Source organism: Podarcis erhardii, assembly GCF_964252035.2.
Source record: "Podarcis erhardii genome assembly, chromosome: 3".
Classification (NCBI taxonomy): Eukaryota; Metazoa; Chordata; class Lepidosauria; order Squamata; family Lacertidae; genus Podarcis; species Podarcis erhardii.
Window position 1 is genome coordinate 92760469 of NC_138507.1, and position 24633 is coordinate 92785101.

General features: G+C 42.7%; 1 protein-coding gene and 1 long non-coding RNA gene across 6 annotated transcripts in view; one reads left to right on the top strand and one right to left on the bottom strand.

Moving 5' to 3' along the window:
• Positions 1 to 1502: 1502 nt before the first annotated feature.
• Positions 1503 to 22382, bottom strand: LOC309339657. Of its 2 annotated transcripts, none has more exons than XR_014155508.1 (3): positions 21409 to 22382; positions 19227 to 19459; positions 1503 to 3160 (listed from the first exon to the last, which is right to left on the bottom strand). It is a non-coding gene; the product is annotated as an uncharacterized lncRNA (long non-coding RNA). The 2 variants fall into 2 exon arrangements; XR_014155509.1 differs by lacking the exon at positions 1503 to 3160 and adding an exon at positions 6192 to 6783.
• Positions 22383 to 22696: 314 nt separating this feature from the next.
• ENAH (ENAH actin regulator) overlaps positions 22697 to 24633 on the top strand; it is a 70706-nt gene continuing 68769 nt past the window's right edge. For 2 of the 4 annotated variants that reach the window (XR_014155490.1, XM_081857781.1), the window contains exon 1: positions 22697 to 22916. Coding sequence is in view for 3 of the 4 variants with exons in the window: in XM_081857781.1 (XP_081713907.1) it covers positions 22912 to 22916 (5 nt within the window). In the remaining variant the exon portion in view is untranslated. The remainder of the gene's footprint in view (positions 22917 to 24633) is intronic. The other 2 variants (XM_081857785.1, XM_081857784.1) reach the window with 2 other exon arrangements.

Below are 24633 nucleotides of genomic sequence, written 5' to 3' on the forward strand. Positions count from 1 at the left end.
AGGTGATGGGATGCCATCACTCAACCTAATGGTAAGACTGGCCTTGCAGTCTGACTTTTTTCACTTGCAAAGTTACCTCTGAAGTTGGTTTCTCCAAGTGGTCTGTTAATTGTTAATTATTAAAGGCACATGGAGCAGGAGAGAACCTAGGATGCTTCTTTGCTACTAAACAAGACATTTGTCAGGTAGGTCAGGATGTATATGGTGTTGAAACAGAAGTTTGGTGTGAGAGAGTCCCCTGTGTACAGGGGCTATTTCCTAAAAGGTATACTCCGGGTTTTTTCCTGAATTCTTTCACTCAGTTTTGAGGAATGGATGGACAACTAGATTGAGTTCATTCAGATTGAGTTCATATATCACAGTGTTTAGTTATAGCCTGTTGCTGCATTTGAACTACAGTGATACCTCGAGTTAGACGCCTCAGGTTACAAACGCTTCAGGTTACAAACTCCGCTAACCTGGAAGAGTTACCTCAAGTTGAGAACTCTGCCCCAGGATGAGAATGGAAATCGTGTGCCGGCAGCACAGCAGCAGCAAGAGGCCCCATTAGTGAAAGCACGTCTCTAGTTAAGAACAGTTTCAGGTTAAGAACGGATCTCTGGAAAGAATTAAGTTCATAACTGTATTGCTGCTTGCAGTGTCTAGAATATTGCTTAGGTTAGTTGGTGTAAGCAAAGGTGACATGGCATCCCTCTTACCATGAACCATAGGATGGGGATGTTGAAGACTTTGCAGAATAAGTACTGAGCAGAGCTGTGAACTAATGCTTTATTATCTCTAAAATGGTCAAAATATAATATCATATTCTTTAAAGTATGAAAGGGGAGGTCTATTGTGAATACTTCACTATAATTTATTGTATAGATTTTACCTTTCCCTGGAGGTTACTGCTAGATATAGTAATTATAACAGCATGTGCTAGTGATATAGAATATTATAGAACCCTTTCTGTCTTTTTATAGAAACGTTAATTCATCTGGCAACATGTTTGTGATGTTCCTTCTAAAACATTTAAAGGATATTTTTTGCAATTGTGGTTCTGTGTATTTTGCATGGATGATGTATCACTTGCTAAATTTGAAATCCAAATTGTGACTTTGGCTATGGCTGCTGCCAGGAAGCAAATGCTGCAAGGAGACAAGTACTTAAGAACCAATTATCATCCCTTTGACTTTCCAACTTGAGGGATGTTTCACACAAGACAGAATTCCTACATGAGGGCTACCACTTCAGTTTAGGAAACACCACGAGAAGCCTAACCATATCTTATGTCATCTTGCATACACATCAGATTAGCAGCAAGTTTCTGTTGTGGGGAAATAAAAAGAACTTGTCACACATGACAGTCTCTCTCCCAACCCCCAATGATATGGTTCTATTAATGAAAGGCTCTTGAAGGGGTGATTTTTGCCAAAAAGACCCATAATCCACAGCACCCTTCACCATGCCCTATGCTGTTATGAAGGTTCCCCTAGACCCCTGGAGCAAAATAAAAATAAAAATTGGGGGTGGGAATGAAGGAAGATTGGGGAACTGGTGAAAATCTAAGTGGTGTCTTTCTTCACACAATGTATGATTAAACTATGGAATTCCCTGCCATGAGGTGTAACGATGGCCACCAACATGGATGGCTTTAAAAATTCATGGAGGATAAGATTATACATGGCTACTACCAAGCTGACAATGTTCTTCTACCTTTGCTGTTGAAGTCCGTGTGCCTTGGAAAACCAGCTGCGAGTGGGGAGACTGCTGTTGCATTGACGTCCTGCTTGTGGCCTTTCCATAGGTATCTATTGGCCATTGTGGGAACAGGATGCTGAGCTAGATGGGTCTTTGACCTGATCCAGCAGGGCTCTTGAGATTGGGGTTATATATATCCAATCATTTTCTAAATGATTTTGATGGCACAAAATCAGCAAAGACCAGGGGTATAATTTTTATGAAAAAGAAAAGCTCTTGATTGCCACTTGAGCAGCGGTTGGCCAGCTGATGATGTCATCAGAATGGAGACATTGGGAGGGGACGGTTGTCTATATATATATCTCTTCAAGTTTACTGTTGGCACTCAAACTAAAGATCTATATCGATGACTGTGGCTTCTGAGCAGACCACGTAATTAAATACGCGGAATTGCAAAGATAGCTTTTTCCTAATCCTTGTCCATTTGGATGCCAAGCCGCATCTCCGGTATAAATGAGAAGTGAGGTACAGTACTTCCAACAAAGTTGAGAGAAGTCAACTGGGCAGCGATATAAGTGATGAAATTGTATCCCTTAATGCACGTATATACAGACTGGTGGTAAATAGTCCCATTAAGAGGCAGGATGAGGAACAAGGACTCGGATCTGCAAAGTGAAAGGATGAGGTCAATGATATCATAGACCTAAATTAAGATGCTGATGAAAACCATAGCAATTTTTTTAAAAAACCAAACCAACCGTGTGAGAAGTCTGTAATGTGTTATATCTGGCAAGATGAAGTTAATGAAAAACAAGAGGGTGAACAAATACATGAGCTAGTGTTTTCCATGTATGCTGCATGTGATAGTTATAGAAAGGTCTTGGATTACAAATGATAATTTGTAGCATGGAATATACTCCTTCATTGGTGGAGGGGCAAAGACGAACCCTTTTCTATAAATAGGTTCATAAATGCACACGAACAGATTTATTTTCCTTAATTTAGGGCCACCCTCCATTACTGATGCTCTGAAACAAGGGTTCCTTTCTGGAGAACATCGTCTATGCATGGCACCTACTTGCTGCCCCATAAAGAGCTAGTTAACTTTTTCTTCTTTCCTCTTTCTATTACAGCCATGCTGTCAGGAAATGTTATATTTGTCTGTGTTATAGAGTAGAGAGAATACAGAAAGCTGGAGTCAACACCTAGGTTACCAGGGGAACTTGCTCATGGATCTGGTAGACAGTGCCAGAGGCTCATGGACAACTTTTCACAGGAGGGGGGTCCTGCCACCACACCTGCTGTTGGCAGTAACTCCCGATTATAATAGAGTAGACCATGTCCCATATTGCTGTATAGTCAGCAAGTCGCTCCAAGTGTCTGCTGCCAGGCTGTCTTTGTTGGAGCCTAGCCCAAGCTTTTAGAAGCAGGAATGGTGCAGCTGTGATATCCGATTGAAGTTCCGTTGCTTGGAGCAGGTCTGCATATTAAAAGAAAATAACATGGGATCAGGGACAGAGACACTAGTCGGCTGGATGTGAGTTCAAAGGGGAATTAAGGCTGGAAAGCAGGACTATTTGGGTGTGCTAGAAACTGGATCGCTCAGCTGAAAACCAATGTGGTGCAGTGGTACTTGAACCAGAATCAAGACCACCACTGAGACCACAAATGAGCTGCACCTAGACTACCCCCAGCATGCTGGGATGGGTGACTGGGATTTATAAGCCACTTCAAACCATTGTTTCCAAAGCAGTATATAACAGGAAAGTAAAAAAACAGCAACCCAGATCTAAACAACAGATCCTAAAAACACAAAGTTGCATAAGTTATGTATAGTAAACAAGATAAAATGGTCAGGTAAACCCCTTTTTAAAAGTAAGTTTCCAGTAGCTGCCTGAAAACAAACAAAAAAGATTGACGCTTGTCTAAATTGTGTTCAATCTTTTTTATATTAAAAGAAAACTCAGTAAGGCAACATTTTGCAACATTTCCCTCTGCGATTGGAATGCTTCGGTTCCATTTGTGTTTGAAACATCTTGGTTGCATTTTTTCCACATTACATAAGCCACATCTTCAAAGAAAAGCCCAGTGTCTGAGACAGGTTTCATCTGCAGTCAGAAAGCTGGCAAGGCCCTCCAGGAAAAAGACAAGAGACTGAAGAAATATATTGAGTGAGAAACAGGACCATGGTTCTGTAACGGTAGCCGATCACATTCCTAACTTGACTATGCCTTATTAGGAATGTATGTATTCTGTAAGTGAAAATAATATGTCGAACTGAAATACAATATGCCTCCTATACATAACCATATGCAAAGTAAGTTCCAAGGCTGACAACTAGTTTTCCTGGAGCAAAGTCTTTGAAGTCAAGAAAATGCTCTGATTTGTGGATGCATAGCCTGAATGCCTTTCCTGAAAGGTAACCGTGGCTGCAAACCTTTGGATAAACACAAAATTAAAGAATTTGAATGAGGAAGAACAGCTTTGCATGAGGCTTTTAGTGATGTGTTACTAGAATTAGGTGTGTTGCACGTGTACTTTTTACTTTTTAACATATAAAACAAGTAAGCTTGTGTCATGATAGTGAATACACAAATCTGTCCTATGGCTCAGAGCAATCCTGTACTCTTAATTACACCTGGGTGGAGGTAGGGGAGATTCTTTTAGAGTAGCTGCTGCATCCTATATGTGATTGGCCCAAGAATGGAAGGAGGAAATGCACAACAGAACAAAAAGAGTAAAAATGACAGACATGCCTACATCCCTGGCAACCAATCAGAGACTGTGCTGGTGACAGTGCCCACATGCTTCGCATACATGGAGGGAACCAATAAACTCACAGCGACAGGGCCACTCCCACTGCATCACCACCCCCACAATCACAGCACCCACAGTCCATCAGCCCCAGTGGCACAGCCAGCAGTGAGGCCACTTATTGGAAGTTTCCAGGCAAAACAATAGGCATGAATTTGAATCCCCTTATGCAACCCCCACCATTGTTTTTTTGAGCACACTACAGAAAGAGGAGGAAGGAGAATCCACACAACACAGAACACCCATAGCTACCTTGGCAGGTCACTTGCAGAGAGCTCACATAGCTCACTTCCTGGGACCAAGGGTCAAGCAGACTCATCCATGGAAGGAAATGATTCAGTAATCAAGGAGCTAAGGGCATGGGGCAGGACATGGAACAAAGGTAACTGTAGGCCCATATTGATCAGTAGTTCACTCCATAGGATAGGGAATATACTTTTCAAAGGAACGGTGAGACTTAACACTCCACTGATCTCTTGGGGCTTTTGCCAAATCCTGAAGCTCCTCAACTGACAGGTCTCAAGTCTAGAATTGCTCTGTAAGATTCCTTATTCTTACAGCACAATCCTATTTTTATAAATAAGATCTATGCAATGTAAATGAGCAGAACTGAGGGTTAAAAGTCATTTGTTGCTCATAATTTTTGGTGTAAATGCTGGCAGCACAAAGTGTAAAAGTACTCTGTTCAGAAGTATAAAAAGCTCAATGGGCCTTGGAGTTTTCATGTGAGTTTGTGTTTTTAGCCTTATACTTTAAGAATCCATTGACGTCAACGAGATGTCCTTAAGAATGGAATGCCTGGAAGATATTTTAAGAGAATGAACACCATCATTGTCAAAGTACAGACAGTGTTGCACATGAACTGCAATGTAATGACACAACAGGAGTTATTTTTAGGATTGTCACCTTTGGTCAAGGCAGTTCAGGACATGTTACTAAGGACCTTGTTCAGAGAAGGACAGCTGAGTCAGATATCAGTAGCAGAGAGCAATAATCCCAGAATGCCTTGACATGTTTGTGGGAGTTTGCAATATCAATGATAATCATTGATTGATTGATTGATTGATTGATTGAATGCCCCTTAGCCCTCAAAAAGGACCCCAAGGTGCTTTACAATATTACAAATTCCATTTTAAACGGTTATAAAAACAGAAAGCATTAGGAAGAGAACCAAAACAAATCCACAAGCAGGTAGAAATTCAATCAAAAGCCTGGTGGAAGGAAAAAATTGCCCACCTAAATATAATCAATTAGGAGAGCAATTAAACTCTCTTGGGAGGGAGATCCTCAACCCAGGAGATACAACAAGAAGGCCCTGTTGAACCCATGTTTTCTATCAAAAAACATTTTCAACTGTGTTTGTTTTGGAGGGGAAACATGGATGTCAGAGGGCATGAATGATTCTCCCTTCTAGATGTTTGCTTGAAAACATCAGGGGAGGAATTCAACGTTGCATGAAGGTGATCATTCTGCCACACCAAGCATTTTGGCTTGTCAGACAGAGAGATTTTTCTCTCCCCCCCCCCCAGTTCTAGGGGTTCTCCTGACCCACCCGAACCTATTTTGGGGGCCGTGAGGTGGGGAGATAGGAACCTTACTGCACAATCAAACGTCCGTGAGCAGGGCTCCCAACTGGTGGAACGCTTTAAGTGAATCATACCCTGTACATATATTTTTGAAGCATTAGTTATTTTAAAACATTTCTTTAATTATTTTTGTATGTGCTCGGTGTTTCAGTCAAGTCAGGAGGGGGGCATAGCTCAGTGGTAGAGCACATGCTTTCCATGCAGATGGTCTCATGTTCAGACCCTGGTATCTCCAGGTCTAGAAAATATACCATCTGAAACCCTGGAGACTTTCTGGCAATCAATGTAGACCAGCCTTCTCTGCTTAATGCCTTTCAGAAGTTTGGGACTGCAACTCCCATCATCCCTGACCACTGACCATGGTGGATGAGGTTGATGAGACTTGGAGTCCAGTATCACTCTCAAGGAATACAGAGAGATAAATCACAAGCTAAACAACTCTGTGGTTTACAAAAACTCATTATCAATAATGTACAGCATTTCAACACCTTCTATTACATGTAGTCTTAGACAATATATACCATGCCAAAATAATAATGGCATGCGCAACTCAGTATCTCAAAGCCAAGCAATCCAAATATTCCTGAAATAAGTCCATGAGAGAAACTCTCTATGTGTATAGTTGTGCTGGTGTGGTCCCAATGGAACTTTGACATCAAGATACCCGGATTTCAATCTCTGGTTCATGAATCTTCTGGTTGGCCTGAAAAGGAACTAATGGCAATTCAATGTTCCACCAAATAGATCAGCTCCAACCTTAGAAGTCCTTGTTTTGGAAAGTCAAAATTTCAAGGCTACAAGGAGCAACCGTCCCGGTTTCTGATTTGATCCTTGAATGTCCCACTTTTCCTTAGTTCCTATTTTCATTGGAGAAATGTTGGGGGGTATGGAATCAAGGAGATAAGTAACCATACAACCTTCAGAAGATATTTGAAGGCAGCTCTGTATAGGGAAGTTTTTTTAATGTTTAATGTTTTATTATGTTTTTATATATGTTGGAAGCTGCTCAGAGTGGCTGGGGCAACCCAGTCAGATAGGCGGGGTATAAGTAATAAAATTATTATCATTATTATCATCATTCTTATTATTTTATGGACACCCCTATTTTCATTGGAGAAATGTTGGCAGGGCAGGTATGTAATAGTGGTGCATTTTAACCAAGCACTCACCAGTGCCCGTAGTAGTGACAATCTGGCAGCCAGCAATAAAAAGCTGGATCTTCCAAAGGAATATTAGAGAAATAGCAGATTGTGCAGAGTGAGCCTGCCTCCTACATAAAAATAACTTCTGGAGCTATGAATACATGGGGCACATTTTATATTTATATGGGGAAATATAGCAATCCTTAGCAAAGTCAGGGTAAGTAGAGGAGATTTGACAAAGCCATTAAGGTAGAATAATCAGCTGAAAAGCAGCAGAGCCCTGAAAAGTGATACGATTTGTTAAACCCTGATACATACACACTCATCTGAAAGTAAAGACCCTGGAACTTACAAACCAAAGAATTACAAAATAATAATAATAATAATAATAATAATAATAATAATAATAATAATAATAATAGATTATTTATACCCCGCCCATCTGGCTGAGTTTCCCCAGCCATTCTAGGCGGCTCCCAATCGAGTGTTGAAAACAATACAGCATTAAATATTAAAAACTTCACTAAACAGGACTGCCTTCAGATGTCTTTTAAAAATAGGATAGCTGTATATTTCCTTGACATCTGATGGTAGGGCATTCCACAGGATAGGCGCCACTAGCGAGAAAGCCCTCTGTTTGGTTCCCTGTAACCTCACTTCTCGCAATGAGGGAACCGCCAGAAGGCCCTCTGTGCTGGACCTCAGTGTATGGGCTGAACGATGGGGGTGGAAATGCTCCTTCAGGTATATAGGACCGAGGCTGTTTACTTTTATTTATTTTATTTTATTTTATTTTATAAATGTTTATTAAGGTTTTCCAATACAAATGCAAAAATAATAAACAATATAACATATATTATAACATAGTTTCAAGGCTTCTTTGGACTCCCTCACGTCTCCCACTCCCACTTACATCGTTATAAATTTTTACCAGCAATTTATCATCTTGTTTACATTCTTGTGTCCCGCTCATTTAAATATAATCCAATAATTCTCCAAAAAGTTTATATTTCCCTCGATCTCATTTATCATCCTGATTCCATCTAATTTAATGGTGCATAGTTGTTTATGATCTAGCATCCTCCTTAACATTCAACCAAATTACAGTATTTTTGTAAGTAAATCTTAAATTTCTTCCAATCTTCTTCAACCCTCTCCTCTCCCAGGTCTCGGATTCTGCCGGTCATCTCAGCTAGTTCCATATAGTCTATCAGTTGCATCTGCCATTCTTCCAGTGTGGGTAGATCTTGAGTTTTCCAATGCTTAGCGATTTGTATCCTTGCTGACGTTGTTGCGTACAGGAAAAAAGTTCTGTCCTTCTTTATCACCCTCTGGCCGACAATACCCAGAAGGAAGGCCTCTGGTTTCTTAGGGAAGGTATACTTAAATACCTTTTTCAGCTCATTATATATCATTTCCCAAAAGGCCTTCACTTTAGGACAGGTCCACCAGAGGTGAAAGAATGTTCCTTCGTTTCCTTTACATTTCCAGCATTTGTTATCGGACAAATGGTATATTCTGGCAAGTTTAACTGGGGTCATGTACCATCTATATATCATTTTCATTACATTTTCCTTCAAAGCATTACATGCAGTGAAGTTCAACCCAGTGGTCCACAACCTTTCCCAGTCCTCAAACATGATATTATAACCAATGTCCTGTGCCCACTTTATCATAGCCGATTTAACCATTTCATCTTGTGTATTCCATTTTAACAGCAAGTTATACATTCTTGAAAGTAATTTAGTCTTAGGTTCTAACAGTTCAGTTTCCAATTTCGATTTCTCCACCTGGAACCCTAACTTTTTGTCATTTTTAAAAACTTCTTTAATCTGAGCGTAGTGTAACCAGTCTCGCACTTTATCTTTCATTTTCTCCAAACTCTGCAATTTCCAATTGTCTCCATCTTTTTCTAATATTTCCCAATACTTTGGCCATTTGGTCTCCATATTGGGTCTTTTTCGGGCCTTAGCTTCCAGAGGTGATAGCCACCTTGGAGTTTTGTTTTCCAATAAGTCTTTATATTTTGTCCAGACATTAAACACTGCTTTTCTGACAATATGGTTCTTAAAGGCCTTATTGATCTTAACCTTGTCATACCATAAGTATGCATGCCAACCAAAAGCATTGTTAAAACCTTCCAGATCCAGTACGTCAGTGTCTTCGAGAAGTAGCCAGTCTTTTAGCCAGCAGAAAGCTGCAGCCTCATAGTACAACTTTAGGTCTGGCAGGGCAAAGCCCCCTCTTTCTTTCGCATCAGTTAATATCTTAAACTTAATTCTGGGCTTTTTGCCCTGCCAGACGAATTTAGAGATGTCTCTCTGCCACTTCCGGAAGCACTCCGTCTTGTCCACAATCTGTAGTGTTTGGAACAAAAACAGCATTTTTGGCAATACATTCATCTTAATAGCAGCAATTCGGCCTAACAAAGAAAGTTTCAATTTTGTCCAACTGTCTAAGTCTCTCTTAATTTCTGACCAACATTTTTCATAGTTGTCCTTAAATAGACTCAGATTTTTTGCTGTTATGTTTACCCCTAGGTACTTTACTTTTTTAACCACATTTAATTCTGTCTCTCTCTGAAACCGTTCTGACTCTGTATCTGTCAAACTTTTTTCCAATACCTTGGTTTTCTGTTTGCTTAATTTAAATCCCGCCACCCGACCAAAGTCTTGAATCAGTTGTAATACTCTTTTCGTACTAGATTCTGGCTCCTGCAGGGTCAAAACTAGGTCATCTGCAAAAGCTTTAAGTTTATATTGTTTTGCTCCGACCTGAATTCCTTCCACCAACCGGTCCCCTCTAATCATATTCAAGAGTACCTCCAGAACCGAAATAAATAGCAAAGGGGAAATAGGGCAGCCTTGTCGTGTTCCTTTTTCGATTTTAAACTCTTCTGTAACCACATTGTTAACTATCAGTTTAGCCTTTTGTTCTGAATATATTGCATCAATCCCATTCTCAAAACCCCGTCCCACTCCCATTTCTTTTAAATTTCCCTTCATAAATTTCCAGGAGATATTGTCAAAGGCCTTCTCTGCATCTATAAAAATTAACACTGCTTTTGTATTTATATCTGTTTGCAGAAGTTCCAAGATGTCAATAATGTTCCTTGTATTAGCAAACAAGTGTCTACCTGGGAGAAAGCCTGCCTGGTCCTTGTGAATTACTTCATTTAAAACTTTTTTAAGTCTACTTGCCAAAATGTCTGCAAATATTTTGTAATCCACATTTAAAAGGGAAATGGGACGATAGTTCTTAAGTTGTGTCTTTTCAGCTTCCGATTTTGGTATCAATGTGATAAAAGCTTCCTTCCATGATTCCGGCACCCTCTTCCCCTCCATAATTTCATTGCTAACCTCCATCAGTGGTTGTATCAAATAGTCTTTTAATGTCTTATAATACTTGGAGGTCAGCCCATCTGGCCCTGGAGATTTGCCCAATTGCATGTTCTGAATGGCTTGTTCAATCTCTTGTCGTGTTATTTTACAATTCAGGATTGATCTATTTTCTTGTGACAATTTTGGTAGTCCATTTTTTTCCAAAAATTGTTTAATCTCAACCTCATCTTGCGGCCCTTGAGTATATAATTTTTTGAAGTATCTCTGGAAACACTTTCTAATATCCACAGGGTTCTGAATATTTCTTCCTTCAATCTCTAAATTTGTAACTATATTTAATTTTGGTCTCCTCTTCAGCTGCCAAGCTAGCAGTTTTCCACATTTATTTGCTGATTCAAAAGTTTTTTGTTTCATTAATTTAATCCTCCACTCTATTTCCTGGTTTATCAATTTAGAATATTGTGCTTGATAAAGTTTAATTTCTCTCAGAGTCGGCTGTGACTTCGGGTTTAATCTTAACTTCTTCTCTAATTCTTTAATTTTCTCCAAGATCTTATCTTTCCTCTCATTTTGTGTCCTTTTCTTTACAGCATTCTGTTGTATCAAGAACCCCCTCATCACAGCCTTGCTTGCGTCCCAGATGATTCTTTTTTCCACCGTAGTGTTCATATTTATCTCAAAGTAGTCTTTCAAAGCTTTTTGGGCCTTCTTAATAGTCTCCTGATCTCTAAACAAATTGTCATTCATCTTCCATCTAAAGGAGCCGGTTGGTAGTAGTGTCATGTCCATCTTTACTGCATTATGGTTGGAGCAGGTCTTTGGGCAGATTTCAACCTTTCTGACCTTGGGTGCCAGACCTCTAGATATCCATATTTGGTCGATTCTTGTCCAAGTCAGCTGGGCTTCAGAGAAAAATGTTCCCTCTCTTCCCAAGGGGTTCTTTGTTCTCCAAATGTCAATCAAGTCCATATTGTCTGTCATTTCAAAAAAGGTCTTTGGTAGTCTGCCTTCTTTTGTAACATTTTGGCTTTGTGACTTATCCATGTTAGTTGATACGACCCCATTCATCTCTCCCATCATAATGATGTTGTTGTAATCCAGATAGTCCAGCATAGTCTCATGCAGCTTCTTATAGAATTCCGATTTCCCCTCGTTTGGTGCATAGATTCCTAATATCAAAAGCTTCTCTCCTTGATGCTGTATCTCAATTGCCAAAATTCTTCCATGTTCATCTTTAAATAAAAATTTAGGTGACAGGCTCTCTTTTGCATATATCACCACACCTCTCTTCTTTACTCTGTCCGAAGATATAAATTCCTGGCCAAGTCTTTTATTTATTAGCACTTTTCTATGGAGCCTAGTCACATGTGTTTCTTGTAAGCAAATAATGTCCAATTGTTCTTTTTTTAATATATGAAATATTTTCCTCCTTTTTTCCGGGATGTTACAGCCATTTATATTCCAGCTCAAGAGTTGCAGAGACATCCTGAATAAATCTGGTTATTTTCCTGGGGGTGGTATCTTGTTCGCTGGGTCTTCAGGTTCCAAGGGTGCAGGTACCGCCGGTGCTCCAGGCCCAGAGGGTAAATCAATTCCTTTTTGAAGGTCCTCTCCGTATGCAGTCAGAAATTTATCTCTATCTTCCAATGTTCTAATTTTAACCTTCTTCCCTCTGAAGGTAAAGGATAGTCCTTGGGGAAATTCCCACCTAAAGATGATTGAGTTGCTCCTCAGCAATCTGACCAATTCAAAATAGGCAGCTCTAAGGTCCAACAGTTGTTTAGGAATGTCCTTGTAAATTTCAATTCTTCTGTCCAGAATGTCCAGTAACTTATCGTAGTGTAGGCCCAAAATCTAATCCCTTTCCTCCTTTGATCTCAATATTATCAAACAGTCTCTGGGCTTCTCTTTCTTTGCAAGTCTTCCAAGCCTGAAAGCTGATACAATTTTAAAGTCCTTTTCCTCTAAGTTCCAAAACTTGGAAAATTCTTTAGTCAAAAACTCAGCTAAGTTGCCTTCTTCCGCTTCTGGTATCGACCTTATCCTTAGGTTACTCTCCCTGTTCCGCAGTTCTATCATAGAAAGATAGGTCTGGTGTTCACCTACTTGTTTGCAGAGTGGTCTTACCTCTTGTTCTAAATTTCCAAGTCTTTGGCTAGCATCCTCAGCCAATTTCCGATTTTCTACTGTAGCCTCCGTCAGTTGTCCAATTGCTTGCACGTTCTGTGATACTTGTCCAGTTAATCTATTTAGACATTCTGTGTTTTGATCAATTTTAGCTGTTTGCTCATCAGCTTTCTTATCCAGAGATTCCACTCTCTTATCCAAAGATTCCAATTTTTCATAAATTTTCTCTAAAATAGAAGCAGTTGCTCCTGAGGCCATATCTTCCAATTGTGATTGCTCAGTTTCTCCCTCCCCTGCGTGTGGCAGAGAAGCAGCTTCTTCCTCTGAAGGCAAAGTAGGTACAGATGATCTGCGTGTCTGTGAGGCTGAGGTTAAAGTTGTTAAAGTTGTTTGTCTAGTTCTTCCCCTCTTTCTTGCGCCACTCATTCCAAAGTTATCTAAAAGTCAAGGTCAAGCTGAGTTGTTCCCATGAGAAAGCAGCGGCCCAGATGGTAACAGTCAAACAGGAGGCCGGGAAAAGGAAAGTAAAATAATGTCACTGCTGTAAATCCCAAATCCTCTAGGGGGAGTTTAAAATGTCTTTAGGGAAGAAATCAATTCTGATAAAATTGTTAAAATCAAGTTTAATGTCCAGGAACCTTCAATAACAGGTTTTAAGCAGAGTTAGTGTTAGTGTTAGCAGCCACATTGTTTCAAACAGTGCATACTGGTGTTTCAAATGATGCTTCAAAGTAGCAAGTCCAAACTCCCTCAGATTGTTGCAAATTTTAATTCACAGTAGCCAAATCTGCAAACTGACTGCTCAGTTACTCAGGCAGCTCCAGCCCCTGGGTTTCTTACTCAGATTGTAGTTCCAACAGAAGAAAGGTATCACAATGCAAATAGGAAGCAAGAAATCAAGTGCTTAAAGTCCTTATTTTACTTAAAAGAAAGTTCAGTGGGTGCTCAGATCAGTTAAGTTAAAAAATCTTTCTTTGCCTCCACTCCTCCAGCTCTTTGCTTTGAAGTTCAGTGACAGCGGAAGACGGACTTCCTGTATTACGTCGCTCCGCTTTCAGCCAAATTTCCTAATTTTTAGTCTCAAATTTTATAAAGTCCTTCTTTACTCACGGGTTGTTGCTTTTCCGAATCAAAAGTTTCCAGGAAGAGAGGTCAGCGCTCACCGGCAGCAGCAGCGCGGCTTCACTCCGCGGATTGTGAAACGACTCACAGCGCCGCTACCCCCTCCACATTCCGGAGCCCCTTACGGAGTTCCTTCAGCGCTTTGGGGGTCGCTTCTGGCGCCCACCGAGTCTCAAGACCACAGGCTCTTGCTGCCTGTGGGTTTCCAAAGTGGGTCTCCGCTTCGCCGTAGCGGACGACCCTTTTCCGCGGAGCTTCCTCCTCACTAGTGGAAGAGGACGGCCATTACCGTTCGTGCCGCCTCCGGAAGTCTGTTTACTTTTATTTAAAATGTATCTCTGGGTTATTTGTGGGGCCTTCCTGGTATTTTTACATGAGTAGAATGTGCACTTTTATTTAAAATGCATCTCTGGGTTATTTGTGGGGCATAGGAATTCGTTCCTTTTCTTTTTCAAAATATAGTCTGGCCCCCCACAAGGTCTGAGGGACAGTGGACCGGCCCCCTGCTTAAAATGTTTGCTGACCCCTGCTCTAGACAGTCCAGAAGGATGTTGTGGTCGAAGGTATCAAAGGCCGCTGAGAGATCCAGCAAAAGCTGAACAAAAATAAACCAGAACCTTTATGGTATAAAAAGTTATGGGATTTCACCAGGAAGTTAAGGGATATGTACTGCTTGGAAGCAAAGCTGTCTGACCACCCCAAAACCTTTGTAGGGAATGTACAAACAGCACTGAAAAATGGGATAATGTGTGACTGCTCTTATACAGTGCTGTAGCTACAGAAGGGCTAGCCAGTTTTTTTGCTCTGGGTGAAGCCTCCAGAGGGGTGCCATTGAGGCTCCCAACCTGTGTGTGTGTGTGTGTGTGTGTGTGTGTGTGCAGATGTGTGTGTGGGAGGGGGTGCCAAACTGGGTCTTTGACCCGGGTGAAATAAAGTCTAATTTTGCCACTGCCTTATAGCATCATAAGTACAAATCATCATCAGTGTGCAGCAACAAAGATATCTGGAGGACCCCTCAAAGAAAGGACTCCAGGCAACAGATATAGCTGGGACAAAATGTCTTCCCTTTGTAAATTCTGCAAATAAATTATATTGAGAGGGGTTCTGTGTAGACAGGATGCGAACGTTCTTGAACTACTCTAATATATGACTATTCCATATTATTACTGGGTTATTTATTTTCTTGTTGCAATTGGTAATGAACAATAAGATAGCATAAACTTATTGGGCTGGATACAGACTGACAGTGCACTCCTATACATGTTGACTAAGTACTACTGAGCTAGGTGAGGGACACACCTCAGGGCAAGTGTTTCTTAGGCTGAAATCCTAAATTAGGCAGCAACCCTAATCCTACTTATCAGTGGGAATTAGCTTCTGAGTATACATGGTTAGGATTGCACAGTTGGTCATTTCCCCCCCTTCTTTTTTTTTGTCCCATTGAAATCACTGGGGCAATTCAGTCCTAAAGTTCAACTAACATATAGCACAAACTTATGCGTGCTACTCAGAATTAAGTCCCAAAGAGTTCATTGCAGCCTGATTCTGGATCAAATGCTTTATCTTCTTAAAATATTTAGATCAATATCCATACTCTCTCACCCACAATATTATAAGCAAAGTTATACTAGAACCAGGAAGGAAGAATAAGGCTCAGTTCACAAGCAGAGGCAACACTTATATGGGACTTCTCTGGGGGCTCTTTGGATAAAAGGAGGGGGTTCCTTTCCACCAACTTGAAGGATAGGGGGAGTCTCCACCCCCATCGTTCACTGAGGTCCAGCTCGAAGGACCTTCTGGGAGTTCCCTCACTGCGAGAAGTGAGGTTACAGGAAACTAAGCAGACGACCTTCCCATTGGTGGTGCTCGCCCTGTGGAACGCCCTCCCATCAGATGTCAAGGAAAGAAACAACTATCTGACTTTTAGAAGACATCTGAAAGCAACCCTGTTTGGAAAAATTTTAATGTCTAATGTTTTACAATTTTTTATGTGCTGTAAGCCACCCAGAGTGGCTGGGGAAACCCAGCCAGATGGGCAGGGTATTATTATTATTATTATTATTATTATTATTATTATTAGTGGGGCAAGGGTAGACTGGTTTACTGTTACCGAGAGAGGGAAAAGGAGCAGGAGGCAAACCTTTTAAGGAGTTATTTGTGGAAGACAGCAAGCTACAGTAGTATCTGTACTGCATCTATGCCACGCCTTCCGAAAACCCCACTGTACTATTTGGGAACAGCGAAATCTACAGGTTTAGAGGAAATGCATAGTTTAGAACCTAGAAATATTGGAAGCTGCCTTATACTGATTCAGATCATTGGTCAATCTAGCTTGATATTGTCTATGCTGACTAGGGAAGGCTCACAGCCACCTCTAACTAGAGATACCAGAGACTGAATGTGGGACTTTCCACATACATGCAGAGCAGATACCACCACTGACCCATGGACCTTCCCCTACAAAATGAATAAGCCTTACTCATATACAATGTTCTGTGTTTATTTCAGCCAGATTCATTTGTGCATACTCATTGTCCACCCCCCAAACAGCACTTTAATGGTGGAAGAAGAGTAATATGCCTGAAGGATAAAGGACCCGAGTGACTCAGAGGGATTTGGATCAAATCCCTTGGTTGCACTGAGGCATGAATCATATGCTCCCTCTGTGTCCATAAAGAGCTGATAGTATGTTCCAAACTCTATATGTGATTATCTTTATACTGATGATGCAAAACTGAGTCTCCAGCAGCTACTTTAAGATAAACAGAAATATATTATGTTCTATATACTGATAAGCCTCCATTTGGTATGCTGGGGGTGGGGGTGGACATGGAAAAAAGTCAAAACATGAAACTAAAGACTTACACCTGTGACCATTTCCCACCTACCCCCAAGCCATAAATACCACTGTAGGGAGACCACTGTAAAAACATAAGCTGCCATCATTTTAAATATTTCTTGATATGGCAAAGCCTTCCTGTTGGTGTGCAAGGAGGAAAGGTGTATAACATTTGCATAGATCATCAGGGGGTTTGGGCTGGCTGTTCATCAGTATGCAGATGACACCCAGCTCTACCTATCTTCAGAACCAGTGAAGGCAGTGAATGTCCTGTGTGAGTGCCTGGAGGCGGTTGGAGGATGGATGGCGGCTAACAGATTAAGGTTGAATCCTGACAAGACAGAAGTACTGTTCTTGGGGGACAGGAGGCGGGCAGGTGTGGAGGACTCCCTGGTCCTTAATGGGGTAACTGTGCCCCTGAAGAACCAGGTGCATGGCCTGGGAGTCATTTTGGACTCACAGCTGTCCATGGAGATGAAGGTTAATTCTGTGTTCAGGGCAGCTGTCTACCAGCTCCATCTGGTACGCAGGCTGAGACCCTACCTGCCCGCAAACTGTCTCACCAGAGTGGTGCATGCTCTAGTTATCACCCACTTGGACTACTGCAATGCACTCTACATGGGGCTACCTTTGAAGGTGACCCGGAAACTACAACTAATTCAAAATGTGGTCACTAGACTGGTGACTGGGAGTGGTTCTAAAAGACCTACATTGGCTCTCAGTAAATTTCCGAGCACAATTCAAAGTGTTGGTGCTGACCTTTAAAAACCTAAACGGCCTCGGTCCGTATACCTGAAGGAGCGTCTCCACCTGCATTGTTCTGCCCGGACACTGAGGTCTAGCGCTGAGGGCCTTCTGGCGGTTCCCTCACTGCGAGAAGTGAGGTTACAGGGAACCAGGCAGAGGGCCTTCTCGGTAGTGGCGCCCGCCCTGTTGAATTCCCTCCCATCAGATGTCAAGGAAATAAACAACTATCTGACTTTCAGAAGACATCTGAAGGCAGCCCTGTTTAGGGAAGTTTTTAATGTTTGAAGTTTTATTCTGTTTTTAGTATTCTGTTGGAAGCTGTTCTTGTTGTTGTTGCTGCTGCTGCTGCTACTACTGAGCTATAGCCATTCCAGACAGCAATGATGTGTAGCACTGGGGAAGCATCACATAACAAACAAAAGCTGAATAAACCCATCATTAGTGCACTATCATTGTGTCAAGAATATGCTGAAGAATACATCCATAATAAAATATCGGTCTGGAAGGGCCCTGATATAACTGTTATTGTTGTTGTTGTTTAGTTGTTTAGTTGTGTCCGACGCTTCGTGACCCCATGGACCAGAGCACGCCAGGCACTTCTGTCTTCCACTGCCTCCCACAGTTTGGTCAGACTCGTGTTTGTAGCTTCGAAGACACTATCCAACCATCTCGTCCTCTGTCGTCCCCTTCTCCTTGTGCCCTCCATCTTTCCCAACATCAGGGTCTTTTCCAGGGAGTCTTCTCTTCTCATGAGGTGGCCAAAGTATTGGAGCCTCAGCTTCAGGATCTGTCCTTCCAGTGAGCACTCAGGGCTGATTTCCTTCAGAATGGATAGGTTTGATCTTCTTGCAGTCCATGGGACTCTCAAGAGTCTCCTCCAGCACCATAATTCAAAAGCATCCATTCTTCGGCGATCAGCCTTCTTTATGGTCCAGCTCTCACTTCCATACATCACTACTGGGAAAACCATAGCTTATTATTGCTATGTTGCTATATATTGCTATATATTGCTAACTGTTATTAGCTATCTGTAATTGCAATGCCCTGTAAGTTCATTAACCATTCTTTTTTACTGTCCAGAACAAAAAATGTTTAACATCAACTCTATTAAACTTAATTTAATTTTAAAAGTATGGATAATTACCGTATAACAAACTGTCGAAACAAAATTAAAAAATTCCTTCCAGTAGCACCTTAGAGACCAACTAAGTTTGTTATTGGTATGAACTTTCTTTCGAAGAAGTGTGCATGCACATGAAAGGTCATACCAATAACAAATTTAGTTGGTCTCTAAGGTGCTACTGGAAGGATTTTTTAAATTTTGTTTTGACTATGGCAGACCAACACAGCTACCTACCTGTAACCATAACAAACTGTGTTATTTATAGTACTGCTTTTGATAATTTAGGAGGATTTATTTACTTTGGGGCATTTCCATCACCTGTGGAGGGTGTCTCCCTTTGGCTCATAACTGTTCAATTGTTTAGTTAATTCTTATTTAAGCTCCTGATATGGGGAAATGAATCCTTTAATACTTTCATTTGTGCAGCTTAGATAGCAGTGGTATGATAAAGCGAGCAATAATAATAATAAAGCACAATTTTCACTGCATGCTGAGGAGCAGCCTGCATTCTTGATGATACAAACAACTGCTTTGCCGTGAAGTTGGATAAGGATTGATTTCATCAACATCTGGTCATGCATCAAGTGTCACACGAATCAACTATAATACAATCAGTTGTGTGGAAGAGAAAGGAAAGAGAGAAATTGCTTGCTGTAACGACTTTATTATCTAGCAACAAGAGACAATATTTATTCACACTCTTACCTGGAAACCCTAGAGCAGCATCTAGGACTGGATTCAGTTCAATAAACTGACAGTTACCAATCTGGACAAACCAGAGGTGCTCTGTGTCAGTGAGAAGGCCATTCCCTGAATAAGGTTGCTGCCTCAGGTACAGGATATCTGAAGGGCTTTCTCTTCCTGTATGAGCCAAACATTGTCTGAGGAGGTTCTCCTGCATGTTGGGTGGTGGAAACACGGGAGAAAACACAAGAGCACTGTTGGATCAGATTGAAGGCTTAAATAGTTCAGCATTCTGTTGTTGCAGTGACCAAACAAGCAGGACATTAGTGCCATATCACTCTCCCTCCTTTGTGACTGTGCAGTGGAACTCTCCATCCTGGGAGATTAATTTGGCACCTTTGCCAAGTTTTTCACTGCCTTTTAAAGATGCATCTATTTCAGGAAGCAAGTCTGGATCTGTCTCCCATATTATTGGTATTTTATCTGCCACACGTTTGAACTTAGTTGTTTTATATTAAAGTCAAACCTCGGTTGTCAAACAGCTCCGTTTTCAAACGTTTTGGTTCCCAAATGCCGAAAACCTGGAAGTAACTGCTCCAGTTGTCGAACATTTCGGAAGTCGAATGGTCTTCTGGAATGGATTACGTTCAACAACCAAGGTTTGACTGTATTGTTTTAACTGAAATGTTACGGAACCAGCACTGGCATTGTTTGCTCTGTTTTATAGTATAAGCTGCCTTGGGCATAAATATACTCAAAGGAAGTTAATGAATAAGTAAATAAATAAATGCATCACTGCAGATACCTAGGTGAGAAATGCACAGAAACAATCTATTTGATGGAGGGTAGAGAGGGATGTGTGAGTGTGTGTATCTGCCCACTTTAGCCTTTGCCACCCGCAATCACCGACATGTGGCCCCTGGAACATTGCTCAGAAGACAATGTGCTCAGGCTGAAAAGGGTTCCCCGCTCCTATCACACGGGTATGTTTACACACAGTGGGTGCTTCCAGGTTGTTTCTATTTTCAAGATCAATTCAATCACACACTGGCAAATTCTGGTTGTGCAATTATAGTTGATTGGGACATTTTGTGCAACAAACCCACTTCCCCCAAAAGATCGGATTCTTCTTGATAAGGAAAGAGTCAGGAAAATGCACTGGGAAGTTGTGGGATGACCCTTGCTTTGATGCAACATCGTCTAATCTCCCTGCCAACAAATAAGACTGAATGCGAATTGAAGAGCCAATGTTGTCTAATCTCCCTCAAAACAAGTCAGGATGAATGATCAATAAACAGTGCGCAAAGATGGGGGGGAGTATTTTTCCTTTCCAGGATAAACCTTGGAGCGGTTACTCTTAAATGCAACATTAGCACTTCTTCAACCTTGTTCTTACGAAGCGTTATTTTCTTTTTATTTCAGCATTTCTACAGAAGGCTAATCATATATAAATTGGAGAAAAAACTCAGCTAGAAATAACAAGGAAGTAGCCAGCAAATTCTTATCCATGTCATTATTATTTTTTTAAAAAACAAAAACAAAAAGCAATATAAGCTAACAATGCAGAAAACAAGGCAAATGTCATTGTGATGGGGTTCAGCTTTGATGATTAATTTGAGAAGCTGAAGGAACAGAAAGGCAGTACATATCATTTATTCATGGCCTAAAATTAGACTTTCGTCAAGCCTCTGACCTAACCACAATAGTCTGTTGCATTTACAACTTATGCCAATCCTGAAACAAGACAACCTCATACCTAACCTTATACACACACTTACTTGGGAAAATGAACAAAGTATTTTGATCATGCCTTAAGCCGTAATGGACTAGAATCCCACTTCATCAGGTTGCCACAGCCTGTATACCCTTTGCATGGTCATTTAATTCCAGCCTTACACCCACCCCTTCAAATCCATATGTGTGCATATTTATCTGATGACTAATGATTTATGCATCTGATGAAGTGAGCTCAAGTCAACGAAAGCTTATGTCATGATAAAGTCTCTTAGTCTTTATGGCGCCACGAGACTATTTGTTGCTTTTTGCTGCAACAGATGGACACAGCTACATCCCCGGAAATATTTGATTGTAAGTCCTGCTGAATTTCATTTGAGTTATTTCTGAAGAGGCACGCATGGGACTGAGCAGGAAGCCAGAATATTTGGATACAACCAGACATACAGCCCAATCCAATTATACTTACTTGGAAATAAGGCCCTTCTGAGTTCAATGGGACCTACTCTCAAGTGTGCATTTCAAAATGTGACCTTAAGTGCACTTCCAGGATAGAACAATGGAAACAAATGAGATTCATTTCCAGGCGAATATGCAGAGTACTGGTGTTATGCATAGCATAGGTGCAGCTAAACTTGGGTACAGTAGTGGGATTTCTTCCACGGATTTAATATGCTCTTCTTCCTGAACCATGGAAGAGAAACCAATATTGGAATTGAAACAGGAGTCATATTCACAATTGGGACGCGTTAACTGGAAAGTGGTGCGCACTGGTGGCAATCTGCACGCTGAATACAGGAGGACCACGCCGAGACTAAAGTCCAGAAACTTTAGGTAAATGTGGATTGAATAACAAGGCGCATGAGAACCAGGCAAAGCAGAGAAGCAACCGGGGCGTTGAGCAATAAAGAATTCAAGGCAGGTCCCGCGGTAGAAAGGACTGAACAGTAACCAGCGGCTTGAACAGTAATATATGCAACGCACGTGTCCTTAGTAACCTACACGGCACGCAGCCGCTAGCAAATGCAGGATGCTGTGCGGAGCAGAACATCGAAATACCGTATGCTTTAAGCACGGGAAGCCTGGAGGAGAAACCAGCAGAGGAAAATTAGCCATTCCGTGCCCATAGTCCCTTGTGACGATCTGCAAACGGCTCGTTCCAGAGAGGGCAGTCTTCTGGAGACTGCAGATTCCAGCCTTTTCGGTCGTGGGCTCGGGAAGTGCACCACCACCACCGTCGTCTGCGATGGCGGGGGGGGGGGTTCAGCTGCGCGCCACACCGGCACACGCGCCCAAGGTGCGCAAGGGAACCACCCGGGCGGTCAGCAGGGGTCGCCAAAGCGTATGAGCTCACCGCAGTGGCTTCCTCCTCCTCCTCCTCCTCCTCCGCAGTTGGTTGCTCCCACATCTCTCTACGGCGCTTCCACCAACCTCCCCCCCCCCCGCGCCAGAACCCGCATGGAATGCACAGGGAATGCAGAGCAGCCAAGGAGGCGGGGCTTGCTCTGCTCCGCCCCCTTGGCGTCCCCCCTGCGTCCCCGCCCCCCCATGCAAGCCGGCGTCTCGAGCGAGCCGCTCGCGCGCTGCCCCCCGCGTTCCCGACGCTCCCACCTTCTCTTGTTCTCCCCTCCTCCCGCTCCTCCTCCCCCCCCCGCGTGCGCCATTCCTCCCTCCCCCCTCCCTTTCTTCCCTCCCTCCCTCCTTGGACTCCCCGCTGTGGTCGGGTTGGGCCAAAGCAGCCGAGCCGGAGGGCGCAGGCAAGGCAAGGCGAGCCAGTCTCAGGGTTGCCAAGGCAGGGACTGGCTGGCGCCTGCGGGGGGACCCCCCCTCCCCGCTGCTGCTGCTGCTCCTCTTCCTCCTCCCTCCCTCCCTCCGCACTCGTCGCCTATTGAGAACGACCCAGCCGGCTCCTGAGGAGAGAAGAGCGAGGAGCGGGGGGGAAGACGCCCCCCCCCGGCCCCTGGGCAGCAACATGAGGTGAAGTGTGTGCGTGTGCAACCATGCATGCATGCATTGGGGTGTGTGTGTGTGTGTGTGTGTGTTTGGGGGGCAGCCTTTTTACTCTTTCCTCCTCTGCAAGGAGGGGAACCATTATGCCGAGAGGGGGGCCTTGTGTGTCCGTGTCCATGGAGGGCTTTTTTGTTGTTGTTGCGACGGTTTGGGGTGGTGGAGGAGGGGGAAGAGGTTGCAGCCGAGAACGGGGAAGCCTTGCGCGGGGGGGTTGAGGAAGGGCCCCCTCTCGAGTGGAGCGACTGAGGGCTCGAGGGGGAAACCCCGACGGGGTGGGCATGACTGGGGGGGGGGTCGTCTTAATAGGGAAGCCTCGGGCGGGATATGGGAAGTGTCGGTCGGTTTGGAGGGAAGGAGCTGCGGCGAAAAAGCAGGGTTGTGGGGGGGGGAGGTTTCTTCTCTCACCCCCATGTTTTTCCTCTTCCCCCCTTCCAAATTTTGCATTGGTTTCCCGCGGTGTTGTAGTTGCATGTCCTTCTCCCTATCTCTCTCCTCCCCCCCCCCGCATTGTTCTTTTCTGTAGAATGGGGGGAAGTTTGCGTGTGCGTGTTTGCCGGCAGGAGAAAAAGAAAAGGGATTGTGCTGATGGTGTGACCATAGGGATAATAATGGCTCATCTGGCGTGCAGAGCTTTTGTTGCAAGCAAGGGTTGTGGAAGAGCTTTTGGGGTGTGTGGGTGGGGGGGGGTTGCACAGAAAGGAAGGGGGAAAGGTGACACTGGTTCGTTTGGAGGGTTGAAAAACCACCTTTATTTTCTTTGGGAGGGGCAACTGGAGCTGGAGGGAAGAGGACGGGCTATTTTCGGTGCCCTTTATTCGCGGTTAAAAGCAAGGCATAGAATCACCTATCTGTTCGCCCCAGCTACAGAATTCAAGGCGTAGAAGTGAAAAAGAATCTCTCTCTCCCCCCCCCCCCCGCTCCAGTCTGAAATCGGCGTATGTTGCATTGCAGCAGCCCCTGCTGAGTTTTTCTTTGTGTAATCGATAAATAGGAGAAAATCACATACACAACACTAGCAATGACGAATATGTGTTTGGGTTGGTTTTCTGTTTTTGCTTTAAAAGGGGTTTCTTCACATATTGTCAGTAGTGAAGTGGGTATCTCCCCTCCCCCACTCCCATGGCTAAACGGTTTTTAATTTCTGTATTTTATATTCTTTCACCACTTTGACGCAACACTTTGGGCAGGGGACTTGCTAGGCTGTTCACCAGGCTCCAGGGGGACCCTATCCTTGTAGGTTAAACTATTGGGATTGGGACTAAATTACTCCCCCCCAAAAAACAACAACAACAACTTGTCACTGTATTTGAATTTCCTTTGTGTTAAAGATTAATGACCAACAGTTGCCAAGCCCTTTAGAATGTAATACAATAAGATTCACATGATATGGCCCACCACTTCTTTTAGTGAGACAAAATGTCAAGTAACTTGACTTCACCAGGAATTTTAAGTACTTTCTTCTGAAAAAAAGTTTAGCAGAGAATGTACATAAGCTGTGCAGTCTTGGCAGCCTGCACCCACGTTTAGTACTTCTCATGGCTCTCACTTGGTCCGTTTATAAATCTGTGGTTTTGTTCATTCATTTCATTGTTGGGTGCCCTCCTAGTGTGTGAGCGAGGTATAAATGTATTTTACAAATCCTCTGCGAATATATTGAGGAAACCAGCTATATTTATACAACGCA